The 25,758-nt window shown below is 38.5% G+C and overlaps 1 protein-coding gene and 1 long non-coding RNA gene across 3 annotated transcripts in view; one reads left to right on the top strand and one right to left on the bottom strand.

Annotated features, from left to right (window-relative positions):
- The window catches only part of LOC309960520, a 53,396-nt gene extending 47,010 nt beyond the window's left edge, over positions 1-6,386 (bottom strand). Inside the window, exons 1-2 of the long non-coding RNA XR_014326134.1 lie at positions 6,286-6,386; positions 3,337-3,402 (exon numbers count right to left, since the gene is read on the bottom strand). This is a non-coding gene — a long non-coding RNA (uncharacterized lncRNA). The remainder of the gene's footprint in view (positions 1-3,336; positions 3,403-6,285) is intronic.
- Positions 6,387-6,668: 282 nt separating this feature from the next.
- The window catches only part of FAM174A (family with sequence similarity 174 member A), a gene marked incomplete at its 3' end in the record, with an annotated part of 35,534 nt that continues 16,444 nt past the window's right edge, over positions 6,669-25,758 (top strand). For both annotated transcript variants that reach the window (XM_082835408.1, XM_082835409.1), the window contains exon 1: positions 6,669-7,207. In XM_082835408.1, coding sequence (XP_082691534.1) covers positions 6,768-7,207 — 440 coding nt within the window. In that variant the 5' untranslated portion in view covers positions 6,669-6,767. The remainder of the gene's footprint in view (positions 7,208-25,758) is intronic.

The following is a 25,758-nucleotide window of genomic DNA, read 5'->3' as shown; positions in this document are numbered from 1 at the left end:
GCCCCATAAATGCAGTTTTTAACCCACTTGGTGACACTCGTGCTAAGGAAGATTATACTGTGCACATATAAAGCCAGTCATAACTGCCTTGTCTCACAAAATAATCTCTATTTTCCCCTCAAGCCTGACACTGACTTCTCCTTTTAGGTTCATTGCCAATAGACTATCCCTCACCTTAGGAACACTAAACTGCTGCACAGGTTGAAATGTTAATTAATATAACCCTCCTCAATGAGGCCTTACCTTCTCCCAAGTGATGATGGCAATGAATGGGAGGCAAAGGTGTTATCACCCTACTCCATACTGGCTCCACTCACAGACATCACCCTCCTGTATTCTTGCCTGTACTTAGACCACAGTCTTGGGTTTACTTACCACAGTTATTATTCACTGGATTGGGTGCTCAGTTACAGCTTATGAGACCATTCACCATTTAGTATTGCCTCAGCTCTATCCACTTCTGCTTTTCAAACAACTGACACAACAAATTTATTTTTTAAATCTTTAAGACAGAGAGACTCTGTCTACCTAAAACCCTAAAATGAGGTCACTGGCATATATTCCCTTAAGAAATAATTCACTGGCAGAGATGCAGTAAATATTTAAATAAAATAATATTTTAGTGATATTTTTCATAACAGTGCTCCAGCTAAAGGGAAACTGTCCAACGTAGTGATTACATATAATAAATCATTAAAATTCATGTTTACAAAGATATTTGAGACAAAATATTATTTATGACATAAATATAAAAATAGAATAAAAATTATATATACTTATTGGACTAAATATACAAGAAAAAATTATATATGTATATATACATATACATACATACAGGCACATATATAATATTGGAATAAAGGAAATTCTCAGGGTGGTAGAATTATTGCTTCTTTAAACTGTAAGTTTCTAAACTTCTATAGTATCAACGTATCACTTTTATTATTAGAAAAAATGCCATCTTCATGATCCACTGTAAGAAATACTTGACAAAGATATATTTTTATTTGTAGCTATATATTTATATTATCTTTCCATAGATATAACTCGATTCATTATTTTTGGCTGGTTGCTGTAAGTCTAACGATATTTCTCCTTATTATTATTTTAACAATGCCTATTTAGCATCAATATTGTGTCACTTCAATTTTCACTTCTAATCATAGGAGCTTCCTACTTCATAAACCCCACTTCACACCTGACATTTCCCACCTCATATTTCACAAATGTTATAGCCTTACAACAGCATGATTCTACTTATAAACATTCCACTTCTAACCTTAGGAGTTTCCTACTTCATAATCCCACTTCACAACTGACATTTCAAACTTCACATGTCACATGTCATACTTCACAAATGGGAAAGTATATTTCCATTTAGTTCACCTCCCTTGTCCTTTACCTTTATGCTCTATTGCCATGTTTTTACATGTACATGCATCATAAACGTTGCCTTATGCAAAGCATTAAATTCTTTTTAAGAAAATTAGAAGAGAATTAAAAAATTGGTCTTTGCATTTACACAGTGATTTTCCATTTCCACTTGCCATTCTCTCCTTCCTGTAAATTGAAATTTCCATCTTGTATCACTTCCATCCAGCCTGAAAAACATCCTGTAGTGCCGTCTGTTTGAAATGAGTTTCCTCAGCTTTCACTTGCCTGAAAATATCTTTATTTTGCCATATTTTTTGGAAGACAATTTTACTGGATATATAATTCAAGATGGATAACTTTTTAATTTCTTTTTAGCACCTTAAAGATGCTACCGCTCCTGGTCTTCATTGTTTCCGATGAGAACTCTGCCTTCATATATATTATTGTTCTTCTGTAATGAATGCATCTTTTTTCTACGGCTCCTTTCAAGACGTTCTAATTTGGACTCTGATATCTGTGACTCTCTGTGTGACTCTGATATGCCTATATGCAGTTTTCTTGGTATTTATCTTGCTAACTGCTCTCTGACCTTCTTGGAACTGTAAGTGAAAGTTTTTCAATCATTTTTCAAAAATATTTATTGCCTCATTATAATGTTTTTTCTTTTGGAGCTCCAATGCATATATATTGAACTGTGTAGTATTGGTCCATAAGTTCAAGGGGGTTTGTTCATTTTTTCTTGACTCTTTTTAGATCTCTGTTCTTGAGACTGTATAATTTCTGTTTATCTGTTTTCCAAGTCCCTGTAAATTGGTGAGATCCAATCTCAAAACTGTCTCCTCTAAGAATCTCGTTAGGGCTTGGTTTTAAGCTTTGTTAAAGTGGGTGTAAACAGGGCCTTTCTCTGGGTGTGGCTTTTATCATAAAGCAGTGATTCAGCTTGATTCCCACTTTGTTAGGAGGTGTTAAAGGGTCTATTCAGGAAGTCTGGGCCCTAAGTTCGAAGTCACCAGCACTGCTTAATGTCTAATCTCTCTGTTCTGCTCTTACCTCTGTAACAGCCAGTCTCTTATTAACTTTGTGTGGCTGTGTTTGGTGGTACTGCCCAGCTCTCAGTCAAGGGTGTGTGGGAAACCACCACATGAACTTCATGACCTCCACAGACTCTTTCTCTTAATGCCCTGGTCCACAGATCCCAACCACTTCAAAAGCCCAGAACTCTGACCTCTGCCTCTTCAGATAAGAGAGACTTGCACATTCTGATTGAACTCCAGGTTGATGCACTATAGCTGGGAAATTTTCCCCAGGCAGAGATCCAGGGAAACTGTGGGGCTCACCTTGTTTCTTTCCTCTCAGGAACCATAGCCCATTTACATGGTCATTTTCTTTTAGATATTTAACCCTAATATTTATTCATATTCCTACTTGGTTATGTGGTACCTACCCCAACAACACTTATTCTTATTCTTATTCTTGAACTGTTGCTCTTTAGTTGTCCTCTGACATTCCAATTCTGCCTTCACGTTTGAGCTCTTTAGTACATTCTCTTGACTTCCTGGTTTTGTGATCAGTTTGTATTCTCTTTTCATATTGAACTCTTTTTCTTTTTGGACTTCAGGGTATAGACAGTCCCACCTGATGTGGAAATAAACTGCCACTTAAAGTATAAGAGACTCAATCTATCAGATGTCGCTATGAATGACCATTCCAGTTGAGCCAACCTCCTACCTTCCCTCTTCCTTAATGGGAGGGGAAGAGGGAAGGTAGGGAATTCTGACACCAGAGAACACTCATTTGAGCCTTGTTCTCTATTAGATAGAACTGAAAATGAAATGCCTATCAATATAAATTGTCTTCTTTTTTGTTGCTAACATAAACAAATTTTGTCAGGGACTAGAATATGCCCATTTTAACATTAAAGTTCCAAGATTCCCAGAAGCTAGAAGTGGCCATGTGACATACCTTCTCTCTCCAGTGAGATGTGTGTCAAGGGCATCAGGTGGGACTTTGGGTAACCAGTTGTTTTCACTGTTTAAAAAAAAAAAGACATACATGGCTCCTCATTTCTCCTTATGCCCATTCCCCATCCCCTTTCCACTTACTCACAAGGTCAACTTAAATTAGTCAATCCCACCTTTACCAAAACACAGGAGAAAAAATAAATGTTTATTTGCTGTATGCCACTGATATCTTTATAGTTACTGGCTATGCAGCATTAATCTAGCAATAGCTGATTGAGACAATAAGCTAGACTCAAATCATGGAAACCTAGAACTAGGAGAAGATAAAATGCAGCACGCAATAGCCCACCTCTGTTGCTAGACTGCCTGGGTTCACTGCCCAGCTCTATTGTTTTTACTCATGTTGATTTTTACCAGTTTGATTATCCTTGATCTCAGTTTCCTTAATTGTAAAATAGAATAATGGTTTAGTTTTAGTTTCTTTTTTTCTGGTAAGGACTAAACAAAGATTATCATTTAACATTTGATAAAATGATATCTGGTACACAATAGATGCTTAATTAATATTCAAAATTATTATTCAATACTAGAGCAGGGAGGGAGGGTTAGATTTTACTTATCAGGCCAGTGGTATCTTACAGATTTCCATGGAAGACTGTTGTTCTGTCAGCTGGAGTGTTCCCTGATAAATTAGAATAATGGTGGTCTTTTCCTAGTATGCAGATTAATTTAAGTAAATTGATATAAATTACTTGTTCTAATAATTTTTCTCCCCTATATGTTTTTAAATCTCTGGTGATTGGCACAACTTGTTTGTGAGACAAATTAAAACATGTAAATGAACAAATATCATTATTATTAATAGAAAAAATTCAGAAACACCAATTATACTTAGTTTGACAATCTGTCTTTTAAATAGACATGTCTTGTCACTTTATATTATACAAGCAAAATACAATATTTTCTCCCAGGAAACTTGCTCCTAGTTCCTGTGATTGAATTGAAAATACTGTTTCATGACACTTTACAAATAATACAGTATTATGCAAAAAACACAATAATCTGCAGGTTTAAGATCTCTAGCAATATAAAAATAATCCCTTGTCAGAGGCAGGGAACAGAAAAGAGTTGATTAGTGACAGAGACATTAGGAAAATGGAGAAAATTTGACAACATTTGGACATAGGTGGTGAGAGAGAGAAGAGATTCTTAAACTTTAGTGCAAATAAAAATTACCCTGAGAGCTTAATAAAAATGCATAGAGAGTCCATGTCCCCAATCCCCAAAATTCTGGCTTAGAATTTCTGGAATAGTGACCTAGAACCTGCATTTTTAACAAATCCCATTTCTGATTCTGATTCAGGTAGCTAAGAATCACATTTGGAGAAACACTAGAACATGATATGCTCTAACTATTTGGAATCACTAGTTTAACTCTGCTATTTCAGAATTATTTAGCACTTTGCAGTTACTGGCAAGCAATGATGCCAGTGGAAAGCCAAGGATAAAGGATGACTCCAAGATTTTATGCCTGAACACCTGAGTGAAGAATAATGCCATTAATCAAGACAAAGAACAAAATGGTAAAAATGAGATACTGTAAAGAAAGAAAGATGATGATGAACTTTTTTTGTTTTTTGATTGTTGAATATTGGACTTTTTTGAGGAGTGGAAGGGAGTGGCATTACATACTAACTCTCTTCCACATATGACTCTGAATAAGGTTGTGAATAAGGGAGAGAAGAAACCCAAGGAGCCACTTCATTACTGATAAATGCCCAGGTTGGAAGCTAAAATTAGGGTGTGTCACCGATGGTCTTCCTCACACTGGAACCCAGCATTAAGAGGCCTAGTCCCTGCAATTCTACGTGGCAGGAGCAACTGCATTGCTCTGCTACCCCCAAGCAGCTAGAAGACACTATCCTCTCCACCTTACCTACAATAGTCCTTTACACAATTTTTACTGTGGACTCTGTACTTGTCATTTATAACACACACTTCAGAATCAGAATGAATGCAAGTGTTTATTCTGTTATCTCCATTTGAACCTAAGTGCTAAGAGAGCAAGGATCATATCTTACTTGCCTACTATTCAATACTCAGACCCAGTGCTAAGAAAGTAGAAAGTCTAAACAACTTGTTGAATGAATAAGTTTTTAAAAGAACAAATACTAACTTTGACTTCTGGTCTGGTGTGTGTTTGTATCTGCTCAAACCAAAGTTCCATGTTACTGATGTCAAAGTTAAACAGGCAGGGCTTCCCTGGTGGCGCAGTGGTTGAGAGTCCACCTGCCGATTCAGGGGACACGGGTTCGTGCCCCGGTCCAGGAAGATCCCACATGCCGCGGAGCGGCTGGGCCCGGGAGCCATGGCCGCTGAGCCTGCGCGTCCGGAGCCTGTGCTCCGCAATGGGAGAGGCCACAACAGGGAGAGGTCCGCGTACCGCAAAAAAAAAAAAAAAAAAAAAAGTTAACCAGGCAAGGAAGACTTATCCAAGATTACTGCAATAGAGAAGAGGGGCCAGGACTCTGAGCTCAACTCACCAGAAAATAACAAAAAGCTTATGAGATTTTAAGAGTAGGGAGGCTCTTAGGCCAATTCTGTTTACTAATTAGCCTTACCCAAAGAAAAAGTAAAATTTTCTCGTAGCTTCGTGGCAGGAGGTAGTTTTACAAATTGAAACAAGATGCCTGCCTAAGTTAGGCTCCTACCCTTCCAAAGAGACTGGGGAATAGGGATATCTTCTTTGTTGACATTTTTCAAAAGGATGGCTCCTTGTTCCTTAAGAAAGACAGCCCTGGGTTGTAACACCGGCAAGAATTTTTTTAAAGATTTATATTTCAAAAATGCAGAGAATCAATGTACAGTTACAAGTTTTCTAACGTAAATGCCCTAAGGAAAGAGAGGTCAAGGACCTAGAGGCAGGAAGAAACCTGTCTAAAATTTGTACCTGAGCTGAGGGAAACGTCAAGGAGGGCTTAATAAATGATTAGCTGTGTTTCTGCAGTTCTGCACCAACGAACTCAAATTACGAGCTTCCAATCTCTCATGTTTTCTTCATGCAAAGAGCTGCTGCACACTTTAAACACCTTTTTTTTTGCTTACTTTCTTACTTGTGAGCCAACCACGGATCTCTTCCCCGCGCCTCTGGCAGGGCGCGTGCGCAGATGGTCTTGCGCGCCTGACGTCACGGAACGCGCCAGCCCCGGCATGTTAGCAACCGAAAGCGTCCCTGGTAGCAGTGGCTGCTGAGATGTACGAACTTCCGGTTATCCCGGCAGCTGCAGCCGCTGACGCTTCTGCCACCTGCTGTGGCCGGGTCTTAGCCCGGGATTTGGTCACCCTTCGTTCTTCACTGCGCCCATGGTCCCACCTGGAGCCAGGGCGGCGGGCCCGGCAGCTCCCACGTGGTGAGAGGGCGGTCCGGGGAAAATGAAGGCGACGCACTGTAGCTGCTGCCTCAGCCACCTGCTCGCCTCCGCCCTCCTGCTGTTGCTACTGCTGCCTGAGTTGAGAGGGCCCTTGGAGGTACTGCTGCAGGCGGCCGAGGCCGTGCCGGATCCCATGCCTCCGGACCGTGGGCCGCGAACCCTGCCACCTCTGCCGTCCGGCCCCACAGCTGCCCAGTCCCCGGGCCGCGCTCCGGCCGAAGCCGAGGGACCACGGGGCGCCGAGGGCGTCAATAGCAGCACTCCCAGTGCGGGGCTTGCAGCCGAAGACCCAGGCGGGAAAGCGGGGGAAGAAGGCCCGGTGGGTGGCGTCCTCGCTGTGAGCCCCAACCCCGGCGACAAGCCCATGACCCAACGAGCCCTGACCGTGTTGATGGTGGTGAGTGGCGCGGTGCTGGTGTACTTCGTCGTCAGAACGGTCAGGTGAGGCGAAGCCTCGATGAGCCTCCCTAGCAGGCCTGAAATGGGCTATCTTTTGACCTGGCGTTGCCCTCTTCCCACCCCCAGTATCATGGGTGCCTGCCTGAGTGAAAGGCTGTGAGGATGAATGTCTTAAAAGCCTGTGGTACCTTTGGGAGTATTTAAACCACCAAGTACTTGCTCCCTTTCATTTATAAGTTATAAATTAGTACCAAACCTCTAAATCAATCTTTATTTGAGTAAATTAATACTAATGCAGAATGACCTTATTATATGGGTACTTTATTTTATAAAATGTAAAAGAAGAAAAGTTCTTTTAGCAGTAGTTTTTTTTTTTACATCTTTATTGGAGTATAATTGCTTTACAATGGTGTGTTAGTTTCTGCTTATAACAAAGTGAATCAGTTATACATATACATATGTTCCCATATCTCTTCCCTCTTGTGTCTCCCTCCCTCCCACCCTCCCTAGCCCACTCCTCTAGGTGGTCACAAAGCATCAAGCTGATCTCACTGTGCTATGCGGCTCCTTCCCACTAGCTATTTTACACTACTCTCTCACGTTGTCACAGCTTACCTTTCCCGCTCCCCATATCCTCAAATCCATTCTCTAGTAGGTCTCTGTCTATTCCTCTCTTACCCCTAGGTTCTTCATGACATTTTTTTTTTTAGATTCCATATATATGTGATAGCATATGGTATTTGTCTCTTTCTGACTTACTTCACTCTGTATGACAGACTCTAGGTCCATCCACCTCACTACAAATAACTCAATTTCGTTTCTTTTTATGGCTGAGTAATATTCCATTGTATATATGTGCCACATCTTCTTTATCCATTCATCTGTCGATAGACACTTAGGTTGTTTCCATCTCCTGGCTATTGTAAATAGAGCTGCAATGAACATTTTGGTACATGACTCTTTTAGAATTATGGTTTTCTCAGGATATATGCCCAGTAGTGGGATTGCTGGGTCATATGGTAGTTCTATTTGTAGTTTTTTAAGGAACCTCCATACTGTTCTCCATAGTGGCTGTACCAATTCACATTCCCAGCAGCAGTGCAAGAGTGTTCCCTTTTCTCCACACCCTCTCCAGCATTTATTGTTTCTAGATTTTTTGATGATGGCCATTCTGACCGGTGTGAGATGATATCTCATTGTAGTTTTGATTTGCATTTCTCTAATGATTAAGGATGTTGAGCATTCTTTCATGTGTTTGTTGGCACTCTGTATATCTTCTTTGGAGAAATGTCTATTTAGGTCTTCTGCCCATTTTTGGATTGGGTTGTTTGTTTTTCTGTTGTTGAGCTGCATGAACTGCTTGTAAATTTTGGAGATTAATCCTTTGTCAGTTGCTTCATTAGCAAGTATTGTCTCCCATTCTGAGGGTTGTCTTTTCGTATTGTTTATGGTTTCCTTTGTTGTGCAAAAGCTTGGAAGTTTCATTACATCCCATATTTTTATTTTTGTTTTTATTTCCATTTCTCTAGGAGGTGGATCAAAAAGGATCTTGCTGTGGTTTATGTCATAGAGTGTTCTGCCTGTGTTTTCCTCTAAGAGTTTTATAGTGTCTGGCCTTACATTTAGGTCTTTAATCCATTTTGAGCTTATATTTGTGTATGGTGTTAGGGAGTGTTCTAATCTCATACTTTTACATGTACCTGTCCAGTTTTCCCAGACCACTTACTGAAGAGGCTGTCTTTTCTCCACTGTACATTCCTGCCTCCTTTATCAAAGATAAGGTGACCATATGTGCATGGGTTTATCTCTGGGCTTTCTATCCTGTTCCATTGATCTGTATTTCTACTTTTGTGCCAGTACCATACTGTCTTGATTACTGTAGCTTTGTAGTACAGTCTGAAGTCAGGGAGCCTGATTCCTCCACCTCTGTTTTTCTTTCTCAAGATTGCTTTGGCTATTCAGGGTCTTTTGTGTTTCCATACAAATTGTGAAATTTTTTGTTCCAGTTCTGTGAAAAATGCCAGTGGTAGTTTGATAGGGATTGCATTGAATCTGTAGATTGCTTTGGGTAGTAGAGTCATTTTCACAAAGTTGATTCTTCCAATCCAAGAACATGGTATATCTCTCCATCTATTTGTATCATCTTTAATTTCTTTCATCAGTGTCTTATAATTTTCTGCATACAGGTCTTTTGTCTCCTTAGGTAGGTTTATTCCTAGATATTTTATTCTTTTTGTTGCAGTGGTGAATGGGAGTCTTTTCTTGATTTCACATTCAGATTTTTCATTATTAGTGTATAGGAATGCCAGAGATTTCTGTGCATTAATTTTGTATCCTGCTACTTTACCAAATTCATTGATTAGCTCTAGTAGTTTTCTGGTAGCATCTTTAGGATTCTCTATGTATAGTATCATGTCATCTGAAAACAGTGACAACTTTACTTCTTCTTTTCCAATTTGGATTCCTTTTATTTCCTTTTCTTCTCTGATTGCTGTGGCTAAAACTTACAAAACTATGTTGAATAAGAGTGGTGAGAGGGGGCAACCTTCTCTTGTTCCTGATCTTACTGGAAATGCTTTCAGTTTTTCACCACTGAGGACGATGTTGGCTGTGGGTTTGTCATATATGGCCTTTTTTATGTTGAGGAAAGTTCCCTCTATGCCTACTTTCTGCAGGGTTTTTATCATAAATCGGTGTTGAATTTTGTCGAAAGCTTTCTCTGCATCTATTGAGATGACCATATGGTTTTTCTCCTTCAGTTTGTTAATATGGTATATCACATTGATTGATTTGCTTATATCGAAGAATCCTTGAATTCCTGGAATAAACACCACTTGATCATGGTGTATGATCCTCTTAATGTGCTGCTGGATTCTGTTTGCTAGTATTTTGTTGAGGATTTTGGCATCTATGTTCATCAGTGATATTGGCCTGTAGTTTTCTTTCTTTGTGACATCCTTGTATGGTTTTGGTATCAGGGTGATGGTGGCCTCGTAGAATGAGTTTGGGATGTTCCTCCCTCTGCTATATTTTGAAAGACTTTGAGAAAGATAGGTGTTAGCTCTTCTCTAAATGTTTGATAGAATTCACCTGTGAAGCCATCTGGTCCTGGGCTTTTGTTTTTTGGAAGATTTTTAATCAGTTTCAATTTCAGTGCTTGTGATTGGTGTGTTCATATTTTCTATTTCTTCCTGATTCAGTCTTGGCAGATTGTGCATTTCTAAGAATTTGTCCATTTCTTCCAGGTTGTCCATTTTATTGGCATAGAGTTGCTTGTAGTAATCTCTCATGATCTTTTGTATTTCTGCAGTGTCAGTTGTTACGTCTCCTTTTTCATTTCTAATTCTATTGATTTGAGTCTTCTCCCTTTTTTTCTTGATGAGTCTGTCTAATGGTTTATCAATCTTGTTTATCTTCTCAAAGAACCAGCTTTTAGATTTTTTGATCTTTGCTGTCGTTTCCTTCATTTCTTTTTCATTTATTTCTGATCTGATCTTTATGATTTCTTTCCTTCTGCTAACTTTGGGGATTTTTTGTTCTTCTTTCTCTAATTGCTTTAGGTGCAAGGTTGGGTTGTTTATTCGAGATGTTTCCTGTTTCTTAAGGTAGGCTTGTATTACTACTTCCCTCTTAGAACTGTTTTGCTGCATCCCATAGGTTTTGGGTCGTCGTGTCTCCATGGTCATTTGTTTCTAGGTATTTTTTTATTTCCTCTTTGATTTCTTCAGTGATCTCTTCGTTATTAAGTAGTGTATTATTTAGCCTCCATGTGTTTATATTTTTTACAGATCTTTTCCTGTAATTGATAGCTACTCTCATAGCATTGTGATCAGAAAACATACTTGATACAATTTCAATTTTCTTAAATTTACCAAAGCTTGATTTGTGACCCAAGAGATGATCTATCCTGGAGAATGTTCCATGAGCTCTTGAGAAAAATGTGTATTCTGTTGTTTTTGGATGGAGGGTCCTATAAATATCAGTTAAGTCCATCTTGTTTAATGTATCATTTAAAGCTTGTGTTTCCTTATTTATTTTCATTTTGGATGATCTGGCCATTGGTGAAAGAGGGGTGTTAAAGTCCCCTACAATGAATGTGTTACTGTCGATTTCCCCTTTTATGGCTGTTAGTATTTGCCTTATGTATTGAGGTGCTCCTATGTTAGGTAAATATTTACAATTTTTATAATTGTAAAATTATATTATATATATAAAAATATAATTTATATTTATTTATTTATATATATAATAAATATAATAAATAAATAATAATTTGTTATATAAATAATAAATTTATAATATATATAAATAATATATATTTATATATTATTTATTATTAATATATAAATAATAATAAATAATAAATAAATAAATATTTACAATTATTATATCTTCTTCTTGGATTGATCCCTTGATCATTATGTAGTGTCCTTCTTTGTCTCTTCTAATAGTCTTTATTTTAAAGTCTATTCTGTCTTATATGAGAATTGCTACTCCAGCTTTCTTTTGGTTTCCATTCGCATTGAATATCTTTTTCCATCCCCTCACTTTCAGTCTGTATGTGTCTCTAGGTCTGAAATGGGTCTCTTGTCTTGTCTTGTCTATGTATTTTTGTTGGAGCATTTAATCCATTTACATTGAAGGTAATTATCGATATGTATGTTCCTATTCCCATTTTCTTAATTGTTTTGGGTTTGTTATTGTAGGTCTTTTCGTTCTCTTGTGTTTCCTGCCTAGAGAAGTTCCTTTAGCATTTCTTGTAAAGCTGGTTTGGTGGTGCTGAACTCTCTCAGCTTTTGCTTGTCTGTAAAGGCTTTATTTTCTCCATCAAATCTGAATGAGATCCTTGCTGGGTAGAGTAATCTTGGTTGTAGGTTTTTCTCCTTCATCACTTTAAATGTGTCCTGCCAGTCCCTTCTGGCTTGCAGAGTTTCTGCTGAAACATCAGCTGTTAACCTTATGGGGGTTCCCTTGTGTGTTATTTGTTGTTTTTCCCTTGCTGCTTTTAATATGTTTTCTTTGTATTTAATTTTTGACAGTTTGATTAATATATGTCTTGGCGTGTTTCTCCTTGGATTTATCCCGTACGGGACTCTCTGTGCTTCCGGGACTTGATTTACTATTTCCTTTCCCATGTTAGGGAAGTTTTCAACTATAATCTCTTCAAATATTTTCTCAGTCCCTTTCTTTTCCTCTTCTTTCTCTGGAACCCCTATAATTCGAATGTTTGTGCGTTTAATGTTGTCCCAGAGTTTTCTGAGACTGTCCTAACTTCTTTTCATTGTTTTTTCTTTATTCTGCTCTGCAGTAGTTATTTCCACTCTTTTATCTTCCAGGTCACTTATCCGTTCTTCTGCCTCAGTTATTCTGCTATTGATCCCTTCTAGAGTATTTTTCATTTCATTTATTTTGTTGTTCATCATTGCTTGTTTCCTCTTTAGTTTTTCTAGGTCCTTGTTAAATGTTTCTTGCATTTTCTCTATTCTATTTCCAAGATTTTGGATCATCTTTACTATCATTATTCTGAATTCTTTTTCAGGTAGACTGCCTATTTCCTCTTCATTTGTTAGGTCTGGTGGGTTTTTATCTTGCTCCTTCTTCTGCTGTGTGTTTTTCTGTCTTCTCATTTTGCTTATCTTACTGTGTTTGAGGTCTCCTTTTTGTGGGCTGCAGGTTCGTCGTTCCCATTGTTTTTGGTGTCTGTCCCCAGTGGGTAAAGGTGGTTCAGTGGGTTGTGTAGGCTTCCTGGTGGAGGGGACTAGTGCCTGTGTTCTGGTGGATGAGGCTGGATCCTGTCTTTATGGTGAGCAGGTCCACTTCTGGTGGTGTGTTTTGGGGTGTCTGTGGACTTATTATTATTTTAGGCAGCCTCTCTGCTAATGGGTGGGGTTGTGTTCCTGTCTTGCTAGTTGTTTGGCATAGGGTGTCCAGCACTGTAGCTTGCTGGTCATTGAAGAAGCTGGGTGTTGGTGTTGAGATGGAGATCTCTGGGAGATTTTCGCCATTTGATATTACATGGAGCTGGGAGGCTGCAGCACCAAGAGCCTTTCATCCACATGGCTCAGAATAAAAGGGAGAAAAAGTAGAAAGAAACAAAGAAACAAAGAAAGAAAGAAAGGAAGGAAGGAAAGATGGAGACACAAGATAATAAAATAAAGTAAGATAAAATAAAAAATATTTTATTTAAAAGAAATATTTTAGTAAAATAATTATTAAGAAAAATTTTTTTTCAAAAAGTAAATAAAAATACGGACAGAAAGAACCCTAGGACAAGTGGTGAAAGCAAAGCTATACAGGCGAAATCTCACACAGAAGCATACACATACACACTCACAAAAAGAGGAAAAAGGGAAAAAATAATAAATCTTGCTCTCAAAGTCCACCTCCTCAATTTGGGATGATTCGTTGTCTATTCAGGTATTCCACAGATGCAGGGTACATCAGGTTGATTGTGGAGCTTTAATCCGCTGCTCTGACACTGCTGGGAGAGATTTCCCTTTCTCTTCTTTGTTCGCACAGATCCCGAGGCTCAGCTTTGGATATGGACCCGCCTCTGCGTGTAGGTCACTGGAGGGCGTCTGTTCTTCGCTCAGACAGGACGGGGTTAAGGGAGCTGCTGATTCAGGGGCTCTGGCTCACTCAGGCCAGGGGGGAGGGAGGGGCACGATGCGGGGCGAGCCTGCGCTGGCAGAGGCCGGCGTGATGTTGCATCAGCCTGAGGCGCGCCATGCATTCTCCTGGGGAAGTTGTCCCTGGAACCCGGGACCCTGGGAGTGGCGGACTGCACAGGCTCCCAGGAGGGGGGTGTGGATAGTGACCTGTGGTTGCACACAGGTTTCTTGGTGGCGGCAGCGGCAGCAGCAGCCTTAGCGTCTCGTGCCCGTCTCTGGGGTCCGCACTGTTAGCCGTGGCTCGCGCCAGTCTCTGGAGCTCCTTTAAGCAAGGCTCTTAATCCCCTCTCCTCGCACACCAGGAAACAAAGAGGGAAGAAAAAGTCTCTTGCCTCTTCGGTAGGTCCAGACTTTTCCCCGAACTCCCTCTCGGCTAGCCGTGGTGCACTAACCCCCTGCAGGCTGTGTTCACGCCGCCAACCCCAGTCGTCTCCCTGAGCTCCGACCTCTCCCTGAAGCCCGAGCCTCAGCTCCCAGCCCCGCCCGCCCCGGCGGGTGAGCAGACAAGCCTCTGGGCCTCTGGGGCTAGTGAGTGCCAGTCGGCACTGATCCTCTGTGCGGGACTCTCTCCGCTTTGCCCTCCGCACCCCTGTTGCCATGCTCTCCTCCGCGGCTCCGAAGCTTCCCCCCTCTGCCACCCACAGTCTCCGCCCACGAAGGGGCTTCCTAGTGTGTGGAAACCTTTCCTCCTTCACAGCTCCCTCCCACTGGTGCAGGTCCTGTCCCTATTCTTTTGTCTCTGTTTATTCTTTTTTCTTTTGCCCTATCCAGGTACGTGGGGAGTTTCTTGCCTTTTGGGAGGTCTGAAGTCTTCTGCCAGCATTCAGTAGGTGTTCTGTAGGAGTTGTTCCAGGTGTAAATGTATTTCTGATATATCTGTGGGGAGGAAGGTGATCTCCACATCTTACTCTTCTGCCATCTTCCCCCTCCACCACCTTAGTAATTCAGTTGTACCATATGAAATTTCTTACATTCCACCTCTTTTAACCGGGAATACTGACAATTTTGTATGATTCACTCTTTGTCATAGCCCCTATTAGAAACATCTAGCATTCTTTTGCATGCCACTAAATATTTCAATGCGAAGTGTTACCAGTTGCATGATTAGATGGAAAACTGATTCCTAAGATATCAGGGGGGGATATCATAAATATGATCCTGTTTTAATATTGGTACATATGTTTAATATCCTAACTATCCTATCCTGATTTTAAATTTACAAAACTTTGAATTAGTAAATGGATAAATTTGATATCTTACACACAAAAAACCTTTGCAAAGTGAATTCATCTATAAATCTAAGTCATTCAAAAGTTGAAACTTACAAATGAATAGTTTTTTTAGCCTATTCTTACTACAGAATGTTAGATTATAGAATTACTTAAATTTCAGATTTGGTACAGATATGGGCATGTAAATGACATCTTTCACTTTATATATGATGAAACTGACCTAGAAGACTAAAGTAGTTTAATTTGTGTCCCATGGAGTCTAATGACCATCTATGATTGTAAAATCCATTGTTTGCTTTGTTTGACTTTTTTTCCCATTAACGTGATGTCTGTGTCCTAAGACTATGATCAACCTTTAGATGAAGTAGACCAGGTCTTTATGTTGTACCAGGTTATGAGTAAAAGTAGAAGACTGTCACTTATTTTTCTACTCCTCTTAATGCCTTATCAAGTAGAAAAGGAATTATATAATTCAATTAGTGACACTTGTTACTGTTGTAAGTAACTTCCACTTGATACATTCCACTGTTACTGAAGTAAAGTTATTTTATGGCATCAATCATGATATTAAAATATTTCAACTATGTAGTAAGACTGATTTGGAAATCTATAATAAAGCCTCTTTAACTGGGTTAGTTGTGTACCACCTCTCTGAAGAGCTGACATGCAGAGCCAAGACGTCACTGTTAAAAGGAGCCAGCCAAGAGAAGAGCTGAGGAAGCACTGTGTAGTTTCCTCCTGTATAAATACAGTAGAGGGTAGGTTTATAGGAATGCACTGGTTTGTTTTCTAAACTATTTCACATTTTTTCCTGTAACTGCCTACCCTCTACTATTTCATATATTTCTTTAAGTGGATTTATTTAAACTGAAAGTTTCCTTTTAAACATATCTATTTATTATTTTGTGAACAGAAAACCAACATCCCTTGGCTTAAATAACTGATTGAAGAAGTACAATGTAAGCCAGTGGTAGACATGTGGTCCAGGGTACCCTGGAGGGTGGGAGGGTTCCCTGAGACCTCTTCAGGGGATCTGCAAGATCAAAACTATTTTCAAAATAATACATTCTAAGTTTATAGGGCACAAGAAGTTCATTGATACAGTTTCAAACTGCACATTGCAACTAGCTTTTAAGAAACTACTTCTTGTTGAGTTTTGGTGTACTATCAAAATAGCATAAACACCAGTATCTGAAAACACTATTAAAATGCACCTCCCTTTTCCAAGCTCATATCTACATGAACCTGGATTTTCTTTATATCCTTCAACCAAACAACACATTGCAAATGATTGAAGGCAGAAGCAGATATGAAAATCTAGCTGTTTTCTATTTTCTCTCTTTTCATTTTCTATCTAGTTCTATCCATTTAAGCCAGACATTAAAGGGATTTGAAAAAATCTAAATCTATGCCAATTTTCATTTTTCTGTTTTCTTTTTGATAATGTATTTTTCACAAAAAACTATGTTAATATGTAGTGGATTTATTCTAATTTTAAAAAGCAAATGATATTTTAAAGTTTTCTTAGGTTTAATTAACATATTAATAATCCACATAATTGATATATATATAATCCACATATTTATAAGCTCTTTGGGGTCCTGAATAATTTTTAAGAACAGAAAGGAATTTTAAGATCAAAACATTTGAGAACCACTGGTGGAAACAATATTATTTGAGTTATATACTGTTGGTTCACAAAACCCAGCAAATCCAGGCCCACTTTCTATTAAAGAGGAAGTTAGAAAATGAGGTGTTACAGACATATTACCACTAAACTGAGACTTTCTTCTTGATATAAAGAAATATTAGAAGAAAATTGAAGCAGTAATTACTTTTCCCACTATATAATTGTTAGTTAATGGTGTCTGTATATTTTCTATAAATATCCAGAGTATCCTAAGTGTTATGTTTCATATACATATAAATAATGGGGCTGATGATAACTTTTTGGGGATGATCTTTTTTCATTTTGCTTCCGCCTTATGTATAATCTTATATATAATTGTTTATCGCCATTGATTTTCTATCTTTATTTCTGTAAAGCTCAGAAGGGTACAGTCTTTTCAGTCTGATTCTGTTGGATGACTCACTAATATTGTGTGTTAACAGCCAAATCCTGAACCTATGGCTAAGAAAAACTGGACTCTTTAACCAGCATCTAGTACATTCATTTAGTCCAAGTCCTAAATTTAGTTGGCCACCTGATGTCCAAAGCTTGACTGATGCTTACAATGTCTGGGCAATGTTCAGAACTTATGCTTTTTGCTTCCAGATTATAGGATGAAAACTATTCATTTTGGTGAATGCCCATTTTGACCCCCCAACTTCCAAAATAGTTGTGACAACAAAGCAGCATTATTTATTTGTGCCAAGGGGGAAGAATGGACCAAAATCATCATTTCATTAACTGATATGTGAAAACACAGAATATTTTACTTGTAAAGTAGTTGAAGTCCATGAAACGTCCATATTGTTTTACTTTAGTCTAATTCAGTTATAATGAATGTGTAACTAGAGATAACTTTCACTTTGAGTCTGGAAATATTCCAAATAACAATTAGATTCTCTCTGTAGAAATTGAAATATATATAGAGAGAAGGAACAGAGTAGGCTTCCTAAGATTAATACATAGTCTTTATGAGAAGAGGCTGTCTCATTCTCTATTATATCCCCAGTGCTGAACGTTATGTACAAAATAGGGTAGGCACTGAGTCAGTAGTTGCCTAATGAATGAGCGTTCTTAGTTCTTGTCGGGGATCAGTGTGAGTCTGGGGAAGACTCAAAAACATGAGAACAAAGGCTATTTACTTATCTTTTCTTTTTTTTTTTTTTTTTTTTGCGGTATGCGGGCCTTTCACTGTTGTGGCCTCTCTCGTTGCGAAGCACAGGCTCCGGACGTGCAGGCCCAGCAGCCATGGCTCACAGGCCCAGCCGCTCTGCAGCATGTGGGATCTTCCCAGACGGGGGCACAAACTCGTGTCCCCTGCATCGGCAGGCGGACTTCCAACCACTGCGCCACCAGGGAAGCCCTACTTATCATTTTTTATCCAAGGCTAAGTACAGTGTTTGCACTCAGACATTTAGTAAATGAACTAAGTTTGATTAGACTGAGAAAATAAATGTTTGGGTAGGGAAAACAATTATTTTATTACGTTTTTCAAAAGAAATAACATTCCCCATCTTTCTCCTCCTGTACACTTTTCCTTTCATGCTTCATTCTAATATTAAAGGAATATTAGATTACTGCTTATATCAGTTACTATTTTAGTTAAACAGAACAAGCCTGGCTAACTTAAACTAATGGGGATTTACTGGAAGAATGTTGAGATCTCAGAAAGTTAAAGAGAAACTGAAGAATCGGTTCTGGGAACAGGCAGAATCTAAGTCAGCTTAGGAGACAAGACATCAAAATACCACACAGGTTTCTTTGCAGGAACATACCATTGTATAGATATGCAGTAGTTTTCAGTTTCTTTGTCCCTCAGCTTAGGAATCAAATTCCATGGAAGGAGAAATAAATTAAGTCTCTCTATTGGCAGAGGTGGTGGGAATCTTAATTATCATCTCACCAGACAGTTTATTGTGGTAGAGATACTACCAATAAAGGAATATGGGTGCAAAAAGAAAAGAATACTATCACCGAAACAACATATTTACACCTCCCTGATCCATCTTTGCTCTAGGAATCAAGGAGGAATATGAACTATTCATACCCACCTTGCTAGATATTTTTTAGCCTAGCGGTTTAAAATGCCAGTCCCTATGAGTGGCTCAAAAAGTGTCATGCAATTTGACCAGCAGTCTGTAAGGTCACTAATCACCTCCAAGCTACCAAATGTTCTTTATTATACCAGAAGGGTCTTTATTCTGAATAGCTCTACTGCATTTGTTACCAATCATTTAATTCTTGAGTAATTTTCCTCTATTGGCTTCTGATCCTTTTTACTATTTTAACCCCATTTCAGTATAGTCTTATGGGAAGTCAGACTTTCTGAGTTCTAATCCCAAGAGCTGTGTACTCTTGAGTAAGTTACACAGCAGCTCTAAAGTTCAGCTCAGGTTTTGTAAAATAGAGAAAATGATAGTATTTACCAGAACGGATTGTTTCAAGGACCTATACCAAGTACTTAGCACAGTTCCTGGCACATAATAACTGCTCAATGAATTTTACTAGTGATAATGATTATTATTTTTCTTATCACTCTTTTCTGGTCTTTTCCATGGATCTTTTCCATTTTCTCTTATAATAAGGACAGAAATCTAGGCTTCTGAGAGTGCTTCTTTTTATTTATTTATTTGTAATTGAATGAAAGAGTCCTTAAATTCTATAGTGATTTACAATTTTCAGAAGTTTCACACAGATGATTTCGTGCTTCTAAAGCTATCTCTTTAGTCTGTTCTTCTACATATGATAATGGGGTTTTCTGTATTTAAACAATATTTATCATGTGCAGTTCTGGGAGATAAAAGTAATGAGGTGAATTTGTTGGGGAATTTGGGCCAGGGTAGTGCTCCCCCACCTTTTTCGTGCCATGCCACACTTAGAAATTGATATTCATGTAGGGTAAATGCTTGAGACTATTTGCCCTGATCTCTGTCTACGTTGGACCCTGTTAGCTACTCCAAAGGGCTAAGGAGATCTTTGTTTTGGCACATCAGTAAACCATTTGCGTGTATGACACAGTCGTTGGGAAGTGTTTATAGAATGGTGCTGAATATGGACTATGTAAAGAAGTAGTTGGACAAGTTATCATATGGGCCACCTTTAAATCCAGATTCTTAAAATGAAGAGAATCATATGGAAACATACAAGTGGGTGATGGAACACTGGTAACCTAACTCAGAGAAGCTAGGATGCTCAACGCCCTTATCAGTTAGGAGGTTTTTACCTGTGAGTAATAGAATATCCAATTAAACGTGACTTTAACATAAGGACATGTTTTGTAGTTGATTCTTATCATGAATATGAGCAGGCTTAGGCTTAGTTCAGTGACTTTGTGAGATTATCAAGGATTCTGGCTTTTTCTTTCCTTGTCTCACCATGGGTTGGCTACCTCAGCTTTAAGCATTATGTTCCCACACAATAGTATCTCAAATAGGAAAGAGGGAAGGGGGCCTGAAAAGAGGCCTTCTCTTCCTATGTTCTTTTTTTATCAAGGAGAAAAATCTTTCCCAGAAACCCCACTACTTGAGTTAACCCCTTCTGTCTCATTTGTCTGAACTGCTTCATCTACTTAGCCCTAGACAATGACTGGCAAAAGGGAAATTATATTTTCATGATTGGTTGCACCAATTATTATGATCATTATATATCTCTTAGGGCTGGGCTCAATTGCTGTCTAACCAAAATCATGGTACTGTTAAGGCAGAAGAGAGTTTCCTTTAGGATAAACAAAAAGCAGATACTGTTACAGTGATCAAAACTAAGAGATGGCCTAACCAGAACATCATAAATGTACTTATTATTGTAAGTAGCTACCAAGTCATTACTTTTTACCATGAAAGGATGAACCCGAAAATGCAATTCACTTAAAACAATATATCCAGACTGGTATAATGTAAGATCATTGTATAAGGGATCAGAAGACTGTTTGGTAGCTAATTTTGGACGTTGGTTAGAATTACTTTGAATCATTAGGAAGACAATATAGCTTAATGTTTAAGAACCTAGACTTGAGAATCAACCTGCTTGTATTTGGATCCTAGCTCTACCATTTACTGTCCCAAATTTAATTTTTCCTGAGCTTTGACTTTCTATGTTTAGAATGAGGATACTTATAGGATTGTTGTGAGGATTACATCAGGTAATGCTTGCAAGCTGCTTAGCTCAATGCCTGACATATGTGCACACTCGGTAAATAGTAATATTCTTAGTGAAATTTTTCTGTATCTAGAATTGCTATTGTAATATATTTGGGGTTTTTTTACAGTATTTTCTGTAAAAAAAATGTATTTCCCCCATACCATACTCTGTGGTGTTTGACCTCTTAAACTATAATCAGCAAGAGGTTAGGTCTGACAAGGCTAGAGATGGGGTGGGAGCAAGGAGAAAAAAGGAGGTTGTAAGAGAAATCTGCTAGAATGTTGGTCATAGAGCCAGTCAAAGGTGAGGCAGGATGAATCTTAGAGGCGCTGGTTTGTAAATAAGACTTTAAAGTCAGTTGGGGAATAAACCCATGCTGAACTGTTAGAGGTGGAGGTCAGGAGAATTATCAGTCTTCACATCCCAAATTCTAGGGCCTAAAAGAGAACGCTAGGAAATCTATATAAAGACAAAGAGGAAAGATGACAAGGGAGCTATGTGCTGTGCACCTTCATGTAGGATACTTCATAGCTAAGCTATATGACATTTACTTAAGGTTTACTTCACCTGGGGGTGTCTACCAGAATACCATCAAATGGGAGACAGATCTAAACACAAGAACTGATCGTACATGCTGAATTACAGGGAGCTTGTTTAGAAAAGGGGTCTATCAGAGAAAGCAACATTCCAATAACCTAAACATAGATAAACATGCATTTGATCTTTTCTTTTTTAACTTTTAGGTATTAGCAGTGAACATGTTACGGGAGATGAAGAGTGGCAGGATACCTTGCTGGGGAATCTTCTATTTAGTGCTGCACTTGGTCAAGCTTGTGATAGTGACAGAGCCTGGTAACTTATAAGCCAAAAGAGAGGACCCAAGAATAATTATGAAAAGAAGCCAAAAAGATTCAAAAGTTCTGTAGTCTATCAACTTGGAGTCAATAACTTATGACAGCACCATTGCTTTACACTAAAGTGGTATAATTACAATGATCCTTGAGAGATCAAAAAGAGTAGAATTACCTCATTTTATCCTATATATTAAGGCATGGATAGCTCTAGTGTTGGATATGGCTCCCTGTAGAATGCTGAGATTTTAAAAGAAAAACAATAGTTTGGCTTTTGAAAGGATAAACTTCAATTATTTAGTGTGTAAATGAAGAATAACTACATGTTATAATATGGTAAATTTACATACCCAAAAGATAAAAATGAAACTCCACAGCACAGGATACAAGTTGAATATTGCTGGTTCTAATTGAGGTAGCATATGAGAATCACCTGGGCTAAAGCAGGTAGGCTAATCTACCTAAAACATCCTAAATGAGTATCTTAGAGGTCCTGGAGTGAATGCATGTTTAATATGCTTAATTATTCTAGCACTGTGTGTGTGTGTGTGTGTGTGTGTGTGTGTGTGTGTGTGTGTGTGTGTGTCCTGAGCCAGGGGGCTATTATCCAAATTACAATATAAAAATTGGCTAGATCCCTTAGGTTTTGCTGTGGTATGGTTCTGGAGATGGTGTTCTTTCTGGCTTCTCTTATACCAGAGGTGATGATTTGCATATAAAATTGTAGGTGTCTTTGTTATACAGAGAAAATGCAAGACCTATTGTGAATCTGAATATTTTCAGTTAAATAATTTAACAGATATTTATTAGGCATATGCTTTTTTTTTTTTTTTGCGGTACGCGGGCCTCTCACCGCTGCGGCCTCTCCCGGATGTGCAGGCTCAGCGGCCATGGCCCACAGGCCCAGCCGCTCCACGGCATGCAGGATCCTCCCAGAACAGGGCACAAACCCGCGTCCCCTGCATCGCCAGGCAGACTCCCAACCACTGCGCCACCAGGGAAGCCCTAGGCATATGCTTTATGCCAGTCCTTGTGTGCTGTAGGCAGAGGGATAAGAACAGATCTATTTCCTGTTCCCATGAAATTAATGGTCTAATAGAGAAGATAAAAAGTTACAAAAATAAGTGTGCAAGTACATCTTTGATAAGTTCTTCAAAGGATATGTGTATGGGTGGTATGGAAGCCAATAATAGGTGCTTGTGACCTAGCTGGGTAGATTAGGGAAGGCTTCCTTGTAAAATGAATAGGCAGTACCACAGCAATATTGTGGTGCCAATGTCAGAGAAAGCATAGCTATTATGAGGGAATGAGGGAAGGCTTTGTCAATGGAGTATAGAAAGTGAAGTAGAATGTAGAGTCAAGAGCAAGGTGAGGCTAGAGAGAAAAGTATGAGCCATCCTGTGTTGAACTTTATAGGCCTTATTACAGAATCATTTACTGCCAAGCAGTAGGAAACCACTGGTAATTTTAGAGGGGAGATTGCTGAGTGACCAGAGTAGACAGAGGTAGACAGTTATAAAGCTATTTTAATAATTAAGGCCATAGATAGTAGCAGTGGTAAGCACTATAAGTGAACTTCAGTGATTCTTAGGAAGTTCAGTCAACTGGACTTTGTGATTGTGGCAGCCGTGGAAGTACACTGATCAAACCTCCCTTTAAGAGACCCTGCTGTGGGGATAGCCTCTAGTTTCCACAGCTTTGGATCTGTCACAACATCCATGCCAGTGCCATGATTCCTAAACCTGCTTCCAGCCAATGATTGAATGTAGCCAAATCTGGTCATCGTGACTGAAAGAGGACTCCCTTCTCTAATAGGCAACCTTTGCTTAAGGACATACCATTGGTCTGGTCAAAACTTACTCAGAATTGCATTGCACTGGTACTGCTGTTCCTATCCTGTCATCCTTCCTTTCTACTCTCACAGGTGTCAGACCTGTATCACCCTCTGTAGGATTTCCTCCTCGTCTCCAGCTTCCTCCCTCTTTATCCTTCAGAAGCCTTTCCCCTGATAAATCTTCTGCATACTGTATTAGTTTGCCAGGGCTGCTATAACAAAGTACCACAAACTAGGTGAACTTAACAAAATTTTATCACGTCACAGTTTTGGAGGCTAGACATTCGAAATCAAGGTATTGGCAGTGTCGGTTTCTTCTGAGAATTATGAGGGAGTGACTGAATGTTTACGTTCCCCGCCCCCCACCAAATTCATATGTGACTGTACTTGAAGATAAAGCCTGTGAGGAGGCAAAAAAGGTTCAGTGAGGTCATAGGGGAGGGGCCCTCTCTAATAGAGCTGATCCCTTATAAGGAAAGGAAAAGACTCCAGATTGCTCTTTCTCTTCCTTTACACCCGAAGAAGAGATCATGTGAGCACACAGTGAAATGACAGCTGCCTACAAGCCAAGGGAAGACGCCTCAGAATGAAACCTATCTTGCAGGTACCTTTATCTTAGACTTCCCAGCCGCAAGAATGGTGATGAATAAATTTCTGTTGTTTAAGCCATCAAGACTATGGTATTTTGTTATGACAAACTGAGCAGACTAATACAGAGAAGGTTCTGTTCCGGGTCTCTCTCCTTGGCTTTTAGATGGGCCAGCTTCATGATCACTTGGTGTTCTCTCTGTATCCATATCTGTCTCCAAATTTCATCTTTTTATAAGGACACTGGTCATGTTGGAGTAGGGCTCATTCTGATGACTTCATTTTAACTTGACTGACTCTGTGAAGACCCTGTTTTCAAACATCACCACATTCTGAGCAACTAAGGATTAGGATTTAAACATATGAATTTTCAGGGGACACAATTCAACTCATAACATACTCATCTCTTACTGGTGTCTGCTTCTTGAAAAACGTGATTAGGTTTGGTGAATGGGAGATGAAGATGAGAGAGATTTCAGATAAAATAATTTTTACTGTGTGTTATATATTGGGTTGAATTTCTTTATGAATATCATAGATAACTAAAATTGTGGCTCACCAATTTTTATTTAGTTATGTCTCAGTGCAAAGAAAATGAGTTCCAAAACCATTCTTGATCAGTAATTCACTTTTCTTGCCAAAAAAAGTCAAGGCAGACAAATTCTGTATCATTAGTCGTACCTTTATTAAGATTTACTCTGCTTTATCATTGTGCCTAATCATATAGGAGAGTGTATGTCTATAAAATATACACTAAATACTATATTCCTCAGTTTTGAATGCGTAATAGAAGAAATTAAGAAATAATATTACTTATATAATTCCTTACTTAATAATACCCTACAGGCATTCAGTTAAAACAAGAAAATCAGATCGGTACAGCAAGTTACAGCAGGTTACATTGATTGGTTTTCTCCCTTTCACAGAGTAGTAAAATGAAATGGAGTTTTATTCTGTTGTGTTTATTTTATGTGGCACCATACATTTTTACATAAAATTTTATCAACCTTACTTAGTAGTTTAGTTTTATTTTTCTGCTGTAGCTTTTACATGTTATTTAAACAGAAATAATTCTTACCGACCTGAGTATAATGGAACATAGAGGAATCTGCATCTATTTTAGATAGCTATTTGAATAATAACTTGAATACCTGGAAGGTATCTAATCAAGATCATTTACCTGTGATCGCCATGTGATGAATGAATATAATTCAATATAATAATAAACCATATTGCTATTTTCTTTTGCCTTCTTAGGCTTCCATATTTTCCTCTCTACACATTTATAGATAAAGTCCCAATTTTTTTGTTAACTGAAGAGCCAACAAAATATTTTTTCATGTTGCAGTTATGCGTTTACTATGTCTGGTAGAAAACTGTGCATATCTATGATTATATGTATGTAGTTATTAACATACTTGGACAAATTGGGCATCATGAGCTTAATGAAAACATTAATTTGTAGGATAAGAGCCATAGCTGTTAAAATTGCATGAATTTTAAATCCTCCTCTCTTTTGTTTAAAAATAATGTACACTGCATATTAAAAAATGGAAGTAGCCTTTTTACTTAAAGTTTCAGTATATTTTTATGTGTATTGTATTTTTCACT

The sequence above is a fragment of the Leucopleurus acutus genome (genome assembly GCF_964270905.1).
Source record: "Leucopleurus acutus genome assembly, chromosome: 3".
NCBI lineage: Eukaryota > Metazoa > Chordata > Mammalia > Artiodactyla > Delphinidae > Leucopleurus > Leucopleurus acutus.
Note: the sequence above shows the minus strand (reverse complement) of the source record. Positions and strands in the feature narration are given on the sequence as shown.